The sequence below is a fragment of the Dromiciops gliroides genome, chromosome 6, assembly GCF_019393635.1.
Source record: "Dromiciops gliroides isolate mDroGli1 chromosome 6, mDroGli1.pri, whole genome shotgun sequence".
Taxonomy (NCBI): Eukaryota; Metazoa; Chordata; class Mammalia; order Microbiotheria; family Microbiotheriidae; genus Dromiciops; species Dromiciops gliroides.
In genome coordinates, this window is record NC_057866.1 from 7,443,094 (window position 1) to 7,452,109 (window position 9,016).

The following is a 9,016-nucleotide window of genomic DNA, read 5'->3' on the forward strand; positions in this document are numbered from 1 at the left end:
TTCGAATGTGGCCTCAGACACTTAACACTTACTAGCTGTGTGACCTTGGGCAAGTCACTTAACCCCAATTGCCTCACTAAAAAAATAATAATAAAAAAACCAAAAACCAAAAAAACCCCCACAAATGTTGAAAACTATCTTTACATGTAACTGGGAAATAATAAAATACTTTTATGATTAAAAGAAAAGAACCCCTGGCCCAGGTCAACCTTCTAATGTTACAGATGGGGAAAATGAGGCCCATCGAGGTCAGGTGACTAACCCCCAGTTAAGTGGCAAGCTGGGTCTCCAAACCAGCTGCTCCATCTCCCAGTGCAATGGGCTGGTGATTACCCTCCCTCCTCTATGGCTGCAGAGCCTCTAGAGCTGCAGGCCCGTTGTCCTTGGAGTGCAAGGATCCGCCAGGAGGGCTCCTCACCTTCTTTTCCGTTTCTCCTCTCCTAATAGCTGTTCCCGGGATCTTCACAATGTCGTTGGTGCTGTATCAGTTATTCTCATGGTTCTGCTCCCTTCCCTCTGACACCATCCCCATTCATCATTTCCTACAGCACAATAGAGTTCCCCCACCCTCCTATACCATAACGTTCAGCCATTCCCTAGTTGATGGGCATCCCCAGGCTGTAAATGTGTTTGTACTGGTGGGTTCTTTTCCTCCTTCTTTGATCATTTTGGGTTTAGACCTAATAGAGGATGCTGCTGGGTCAAAGGGTATGCAGTTTAATAGCTTTTTGGGCATAGCTGCAGAAAGACCCTAATGCCCCCCAAGGGTGCATTAAAAACTTGGTGACTTCTCTGTGATCTTCACTACCACCCAGAGGTGTGTGTGTGTAGGGGGGTGAGAGTGTGTGTGTATGTTCCCTTACTTCAGAGAGGACATTTGGGGCTCAGAAAAGGGAAATGAACTGGGAAGGAGGAGACCTGGGGCCCCACTTGGGCTGCCTTTGCCAAGCCATGGACTCACTCTGCTACCCTGGGCAAGTCCCTTCAATGTTTCAAGCCCCAGTTTCATCTTTAAAAGCCAACTTTTCGGAGTTGTTACCAAGGAGCAAATCAATGGCCTTTGTAATTTCACAAGTGATTTAAACTGGGGCAGCATCTTTGAGATCTTCCAGTCTCCAAGTCCCTCATTTTACAGTTTGGGAAAGTGAAGCACAGAGAGTGACTCCCCCAGGGTCACACAGCTTGTAACCAGCAGGTCCTCAGTTCTTGGGTGAAGGACCATCCACTGTACAAGACCAAGTCAAGCTTCTCCAGTACCAAGTCTGGGCAAGATGCTTGGGGAAGAGGGCCCTGTGTAGAGTGACTCCAGGAGCAGAGAGAAAACCTAAGCTAACCTTTACACAGCACCCACTATGTGCCAGGCATTGTGTTAAGCTCTTTAGGATGATCACTCCTGGGTTCTCACAACCCCGTGAGGTGGGTGCTATTATGAGCCTCGTTTTACAATTGGGGAAACTGAGGCAAATAGAGGTGAAGTGATTTGCCCAAGATCACGCAGCTAAGAAGTGCCTGAGGTCAGATGTGAACTCAGGTCTTCCTGAATCCAGACCCAGCCTTTCTCCCCTGCTCTAAAGTTACCCATTCTAGTCCTACCACATGAAAGTGGAGTGACCTTGCACAAGTCCCTTAAATTTGCTGGGCCTCCACTTTTCTGTCAAACAAGCGGGTGACCTCAATAGCTCCTCAGGGGCTTTTGAATGAGCCCAAGTCATTCTATAACCTCTGGTCATTCTGGGAACAGGGGGGAGAAGGGGGATGTGAGGTCAGCCATGATCTTGCCCCCTCCAGGATCCTCCTGCACGTGTAGATCTCCTACCCCCTTTCTCTGCCTTCTGAGTAATTCCCAGGTTCAGGGGCTCTGACGGTGTTTCCTTGGGGTCCCAGCTGACACAGCAGAGCCTCCTCTCTGCTTACGTACGAGGCTGTAGCACTTGGGCTCTCCCCTCATCCTCCTGGCCCTAACTCCCTTCTCCACAGCTCAGTGACTTGTGTATAGGGCCGGATCCCCTCCCTCCTTTGTAAGAGCCCTGAAGGCAGGCCGGTGTTTCCTCACCAGCACAGCGGGGGCTTTGATAATGGCCATCAAGAGCATCCTGAGCTTTGAAGTACGATAGAAATGCCAGTGATGATGGCAACGATGACTCATGATTATTGCCCAAGACATGGGGAAACTGGGGCTCTGCTTCCCTTGCAGGTATCTCTGCTGCTGTCCTTTGTCCGGGCTGGGATCAGCAGCCCCTCCACTCGTGGCAGCTTGAACAGGGGGGGGCCCAGGTGACCTTTGAATTGGGCTTGGGGACAAGGAGACAGGAACATGCAACGACAATGCACAGAACCCAACCTTTACTCCTAGTCAGCTGACACAAGCTCCGAGGTCTGGTTACTGGATGTGCCCTATTTGGGTTTTCCGACTTGCCTCTGGGGTGAGGGGAGCACCCACAGGACTCCCCCCCCACCCTGTGGCATAGGGTGTTGATGCCCTGAGGCTTTCTTCCTCCAAGTCCCCCAAGCTGTGTCATCTTCGATGCCCATAGGCAGCCCCTGCATTGTTTCTCCTCCCCCCCACATTGTTAGCCCCCTGGTGTAATGCTCTTCCCTTGTCTGCCTCCAGCCTCCCCTGAAGCCCCAGCTGAAGCCCCACCTCCCCCAGGAAGCCTTTCCACATCCTGCTGAATTCTAGGGCCTTCCCTCGGTTGCCCATCTTCTGTTCATCCTGGGCACAGCTTGCTTGTGTGAGCTGTTTGCATTGGACCAGAAACTCCCTGAGGGCAGGGGCTGATTCTTGTCTCTTGGATCAGTGCCAGGCGCATAGTAGGTACTTAGTAAAGAAGTGCTTGTTGGCCGATGGGTTTCCCCTCAGGACCAGGCTCTCGTCCAGGACCCCTTTATTCCCCACTGATCCCATGTCACCTCTGGCTGTATTCATCACACCTGTGCCTGTCACACCCAGAATCTTAGAGTGGAGGTGGCAGAGGCCTCAGCAGCCCCCATGATGATAACTAGCACTTCCAAAGCAGCAAAGCACTTTATGAATATCATCTTATTTTATGACCCCGCCCAGGTGCTGTTATTCTCACTTTACAGCTGAGGAAAGAGGCCAAGGTCAAATGACTTGCTCAGGATCACACAGTCAGTATCTATCTGAAGCTACATTTGAACTTGAGTCTTCCTGAGCCCAGGACCAGTGCTCTATCACCCACTAGGCCCCCTAGTTAGCTGCCTACCATGCAGAGAGAATTAATTCCTATTAGAATATAGCCACAGTGGTCCAGCCTTTACTGAAAACCCTACAAAGAGGGAGCCCCTGTCCACTTTGGGCCAGCTCCAACCAGCAGAGCGTTCTTCCTGACCCCCAGCCCAAACTGCCCTGTTTGCACCTGCCCCCAATTCTGCCACCCCTCCTTCACCCAACAGCTCCTCAGTCACCTAAGGGCCCCCCGAGTGCCCCCAACCCCATCTTCTCCAGGCCCAACATCCTCCTTTCCCTGTCCTTAAGGTGGATGGACCTAGGGCCCTTCCCACTCTCCGAATCAGACAGGAGGCTAGTACAGGGCAGGTCTGTTCCCAGGGCCCAGGACCACAGAGTTGAGGCTTAACAAAGGTTTCTGGACAGGCTCTTTCCTTTCCCTGCAGCCGGCGCACCCTCCCTTTCTCCTCTACCCACAGACACTGTGGCCACCCTTCAAGGCCTCGCGGAAGCTCCTCACCCTCAGCGGCTCCCTCGCTCCTTCCTATTCACAAGGCACTCAGCCAGGGCTCCCTGACCTGGCTGACCATTTCCTCCTGGTTCTGGTCCCGGCTGGACCATGCCAGGAGGTTCTGGATAAGAAGGCCCGCCTGTGGGCCCCCATGCCCACAGCTCCTCCCCATCCTGCCCGAGCGCACCTGCTCTTCCTTCAGCCTGTTCCTCTGGAAGGAATGCCCCGATCTTGCTCTTCAATGAGATTTCATGGGGGTGGGGAACCCTCTCCTACCAACGTAGAGGGGCCGACCCGCCCCAAATCACCGGGGCCTTCCTGACACCAAGGCTGCCCTCCTTGCAGACCTGAGAGCACGTGCTAAGGGCGACCTTTAGGGATGGATTGGACTCTATGGGCCCAGTGAAGCCCCGGCCCCCCGGAGAGTCATGTCCCCAGCTCTGCCCAGTGAGACGCCGGCACACATTTCTAGGCTTTATTCCAAGGGGCCCAGACCGAGGGCAGCTGCTGCCCTTGGACCAGATGGGGCGTGAGGGAAGTGTTGGGGCATGAGGGGAGTGTCACAGGAGCTGGGGCTTCACCGGTACAGGAAGTCCGCCTGGATGTTGGCAGCGATCTCGGCTTCCCACTTGTCCCCGTTATTGAGAAGTTTCTCCTTGTTGTACAGCAGCTCCTCGTGGGTCTCGGTGGAGAATTCAAAGTTGGGACCCTAGGGAGGGGATGAGGAGTGAAGCCCTGAGCACGGCCCCGCCTTTCCATGCCAGCAGACACCCTGTATCCGCGTCCCCAGCCCTGGCCTGCTGACCTCCACAATGGCGTCCACGGGGCAGGCTTCCTGGCAGAAGCCGCAGTAGATGCACTTGGTCATGTCGATGTCATAGCGGGTCGTCCTCCGGCTGCCGTCCACCCTGGGCTCAGCCTCAATGGTGATGGCCTGCGGAAGGGACGAGTTAGCAGCAGAGCCTCCTCCTCCCTCTGTGACCATCTGGACGCTGCTCGTCTCTTGCCCACGGGTGACTCACCTGGGCTGGGCAGACGGCCTCACAGAGTTTGCAGGCAATACACCGCTCCTCCCCTGAAGGGTAGCGCCTCAAGGCGTGCTCCCCGCGAAAACGGGGGCTCAGAGGGCCTTTCTCAAAGGGATAGTTGATGGTGGCGGGCTCCCGGAACAAGTAACTCAGAGTCATCCCCAAACCTGCAGAAAAGGGAGAGTCCCTGGGTAGACCATCTCCCCACCCCCTCAGGAGGGCCTCCCCGGTGCCCAGCACACACCTCGGAAGAGCTCCGTCCATAGCAGGGTCTGGGCAGCTCGGTCAGTCACAGATTTCAAGTCCATGGTGGGCTCCTTCACATTCACATACTCTGGAAATGAAGTGTGTCAGTTCATCAGGGAAAGGAGGAGAGGGAGAATGGATGGAGGGAGGACTCATCCCTGAGCTCCCTCAGATACAAAAATGCTCTCCCCAAAATGAGGTCCCTCGACCCCAATGTGAAGGACTGCAGCATCCCTGGCCATCTACAAAAACCACTAGTTCAGTCTCCTCTACTTACTAAGGCAGGAAAGTGACCAAAGACATTTTGGTAAATTTTTTATCAAAACCTCAGTTCACCAGAAAAACAAATCAGCAAACAGGGTTTCTGGCTAAGTTAGGCTTTTTACCCTAAGTTGCCCCTGCCTTACTACAGTTTCAACTGTGTGAGGATGTATTGGAGGTACCTCAAAAGGGCCAGGATGGGGTCACCTGCTAAGACCTTAGTGAATAATGGGACTGATGATTCAATTAAAGGTTCAGGCTAGAATGTTCTGCCCTGCTGAGGGAAGGAGACTCAGACGTGCAGGCAGGGACCGGCCTGGCCCGGGGAGCACCGGCACCATGGGATTACTGGTCTGGCATCTTTTGGTGGGTCCCAGAAATGAATCGAGTGCTTTCTGGAGTGTCTGATGTGCACACTCAGGTTAGTCTCCCTTTCTGGGGTGTCTAATATGGGGGAAGCCTCCTTCAGGTTCCAGGGTGTGTGACACCCTCAGGCCTCTTTTGGTCTCTGAGGTGTCTGACGTGTGTCGTCTCCATCTGGTTCCCCTTCTTTTCCTCAAGGCTGAGCCAGCATAAGGCTAGGTACCCCCTCTCTGCCAAGAAGCCAGGAGACATCTGACTGCTGTGAGAGAGAGGAAGAGGGGGCACGGAATGTCCCTCCTCAAGTCACAGGCTTTGTGGGTCTGTGGACCCGAGTCTGCTGGAACGACAATGTAGCTGCTTGTTGAACTGACGGCAAGCTGCCTGAGGTCAGGGACCCGTCCTCTTCCTGTGCACAGCTGTCAATCACAACAGGCAAAGACCCTTCCAGTGCCTGGCCCAGGGCTTGAGTCTTCAAAGAGGCTAATACCCCCCACCTTCTCCCCAGCCCAGGATGCCTCCAACAGGCCCTGAGGCCTGGGGGAAACCCTTGTTGCTGTTGCTACAAGGGAGAATGGAGGGTTTGGAATCTAGTGAAGAGGGAGAGGAAGGTACATAGGGACATTATTATGATATAAAGACAGTAGCGACCATTTTTAAAGTGAAAGAAGAGCAGGTGGGCCCTCTCCTTTCCCCTCTTTGCTGGCTCTTGGGGGAACTCTCTAGTTATCGTCTTCTTTTTTTTTTTTGGTGAGGCAATGGGGGTTAAGTGACTTGCCCAGGGTCACACAGCCAGTAAGTGTCAAGTGTCTGAGGCCGGATTTGAACTCGGGTCCTCCTGAATCCAGGGCCGGTGCTTTATCCACTGTGCCACCTAGCTGCCCCTCTAGCTATCTTCTTTAGACAGCCTCTTAAAGGTATGATCTGTAAGTCTTATGTCCCAGATTTCCTTGGGATTAAAACAGTGGGGAAACAAAAGAAGTAGAGAATGGGGATCTGTCCTTGACAAGCTGACAATTTTGTTAGGAAGATAAAACTGATGTGTGAAGAAACTAGGCAACAAAAAGGTAGTGATTAATCAAGCGCTGATGTGTAGCAGAATGTCTAAGTGCTAGAGGAATTCAGAGACCACAAAAATTAATGTTGTGGTGGCTGGGCACTGAAGAAAGGAAGAAAAATCTACAGGGTAGGGGGTGGGGGGTGTCAGAGGTCAAAGGTCCCCTGGGCAGACTGTGGGAGAAGGACCCAATGCTGGGATACTCACTGTAGGAGGAAGAGGAGGGACTACTGTGCAGACCTCGGGCCAGGCTTCGGCAGCTGGCTGGTCCTGGAAGAAGAGGCAGAGGCATTACCTGGGCTCCAGGTGGGAAGAGCCTCCCATTGCCCACCCTCAGCCCTCTGCTGGGCTCCGCCTACCTGCACCGGAGACCCGGGAAAGGACACGCAGCAGAGCCATGTTTGGGCAGCTCATCTGGGAAGAGGAGGGGGAGCCACGGTCAATAAAAGGTCCTGCAGGAGCCCTGAGCCCCAGCTTCTATGGGGTCCTCGTGAGTCTGCTCTACTGACTGAGCCCGCCTTTGGCAGCCTGGGTGCCACTACTCATTCATTCATTCATTCATTCGCTCACTTGTTCATTCACCTGTTCATTAATTCCTTTACTCATCCATTCATCCATCCATCCATTCCTTCCTTCCCTCCTCCCCTGGCTCGCTCAGGTGCGCAGGCCGTGAGCCAGGTGAGGAGCTGCCTGTCAGAACTGGAGGGCATCGAGGAGGACCCTGGACCCCTGGAAGCCCCGAGGGGCGGGGGGGGCTTCTGCCCTGTCCGGACCCCCTGCTGGGAAGGGAGGGAAGATGCCCTTGGAGAGTGTCCACTGTGTGCCCGGCACAGCCAAGCGGGGAAGGGGCCGCGAGAGCAGGGGAGGGGGTCGCCCCATTAGGGGTCGGGGGCCCGGCTCCGCTCGTGACCTTGGACGGGTCCCCTTCCGGTCCCTTGGAACCGAGCCTTGTCTCCCGAGCTGAGAAGCAGGGGAGGGGTGAGAAAGACCCGGGGTGACTGGGGAGGCAGAGGAGATACGTCGTGACCCTCGCCCCCTGACCCCAGCCGGGCTCCTGCCCCCAGTCCGGCCGCGCGCATGGCGCATGCGCAATGTCAGGGTGACCCTCATGCTTGCATCCCGAAAGACGGCTAGAGCGGCCTCCTGTGCGGCCCAGCCGGAGCAAGGACGCCCGGCCCTAGGTCGGCCCCAGCCCCGCGCTGCTCCCTTCCCTTCCTTACCCTCCCGGGCCAGCTGAGCACCCACCTTGAGCAAGAGCCGCCGGCGATGCCGCCGCCACCACTACCTCTGCCACCACCACAGTTGAGCCTCAGACTTGGGTCGGTCAGCTGGAGGCGGGGCCACTGTCGCCGCCTGGCAGTTCCCATTGGAAGACTGCCCTGTCACTCGGAGGCGCCGGGCCCAAACGAAGAATTTCGATTGGCCGAGAGGTAAGGAGGCGGACCACAAACTTGAATACGCGAGTGATTGGCCGAATTCGGAGCGGAGCAGGAAGCCAAGCAGGGAGGCGCCATGTTTATCTGGAAGATCCAATGAGCAAAGGCGCTTCTGTCACGTGAGGTGTGGACGACGCCGGGAGTCTGTTTAACCTCAGGGGGCGGGGCAAAGGTGCGCGTGGGAGGGGCATGAGAGCGCAGTGACGTGGATAGCTTCAGTTTCCTAGTCCAGGAAGTTAGCACGCGTACCGCACTGCCGCGTGACCAAGTGCAAGCGTCCAGCCCCTTTCCAGCCTCAGTTTCCTTAACTGAAAAGGGAAGGAGGGGTTTCCGTACTGACCTCGTGGGGAGCCTTTGGGGTCTCCGAGGGTCGGGTTGGGGGAAGGGGTCTAGGTCCCCACGTAGGGCTTTAGAGCAGGCCACGCTCCCGGTGCCCGAAGGTTCCACCCCACGCCCCTGGTCACCTTCCTCCCTCCTCCCCCCAAGGGGCTCCCCTGCCCTTTTGGGGCACTTGGAAACCGTTTCCGGGGGAAGGCTCGGAGCTGGTCCCCGTGAATTCCTTTGGCCTCCTCCGGGACTTAGGGAGGGCCGGGGCCCGGGGGCACACGCCCGGCCAGACTGCTCGAATTAAGCGTTCAGTGCTACGACTATTACACTTATTGCTCAGTTGTTTTCACTCTCATGGCCGGCCCTTTTCTCAGCGAAGATACTGGGGTAGTTGCCCTTTCCTTTTCCAGCTCCCACTTTACAGATGAGGAAATTGAGGCAGACAGTGAAGTGACCCAAGGTCACACAGCTAGGAAGTGTCTGAGGCCAGATTTGAACTCAGGAAGATGAGTCTAACTGCTTCCGGGGCTGGCCCCCTGTGTACTTTGTGCCCAGCTGTCCTAGTTATTAAATATGCAGTAAGCGTCTTTACAAGGACAGACT

General features: G+C 55.4%; 1 protein-coding gene across 2 annotated transcripts; it reads right to left on the reverse strand.

Moving 5' to 3' along the window:
• Positions 1 to 4,159: 4,159 nt before the first annotated feature.
• On the reverse strand, positions 4,160 to 8,002 carry NDUFS8 (NADH:ubiquinone oxidoreductase core subunit S8). 2 transcript variants are annotated; one of them, XM_043973450.1, is made up of 7 exons: positions 7,896 to 8,002; positions 7,010 to 7,064; positions 6,858 to 6,920; positions 4,971 to 5,060; positions 4,721 to 4,893; positions 4,504 to 4,632; positions 4,160 to 4,407 (listed from the first exon to the last, which is right to left on the reverse strand). In XM_043973450.1, the coding sequence occupies exons 2-7, from the start codon at positions 7,062 to 7,064 to the stop codon at positions 4,276 to 4,278; spliced, it is 642 nt and encodes a 213-aa protein (XP_043829385.1). In that variant the 5' UTR covers positions 7,896 to 8,002; the 3' UTR covers positions 4,160 to 4,275. The 2 variants fall into 2 exon arrangements, with proteins under 2 accessions (XP_043829385.1, XP_043829386.1); XM_043973451.1 differs by lacking the exon at positions 7,896 to 8,002 and adding an exon at positions 7,561 to 7,677.
• Positions 8,003 to 9,016: the final 1,014 nt, after the last annotated feature.

Bases quoted from the DNA above. Each gene is read 5' to 3' on its own strand.
- NDUFS8 (XM_043973450.1), bottom strand. From the start codon at position 7,064: ATGAGCTGCCCAAACATGGCTCTGCTGCGTGTCCTTTCCCGGGTCTCC. The intron at 4,894-4,970 runs GTGTGTGCTGGG...CCTTTTCTGCAG, and splicing joins ATGGACGGAGCTCTTCCGAG to GTTTGGGGATGACTCTGAGT. The intron at 4,408-4,503 runs GTCAGCAGGCCA...TCCCCTCCCTAG, and splicing joins CCGTGGACGCCATTGTGGAG to GGTCCCAACTTTGAATTCTC.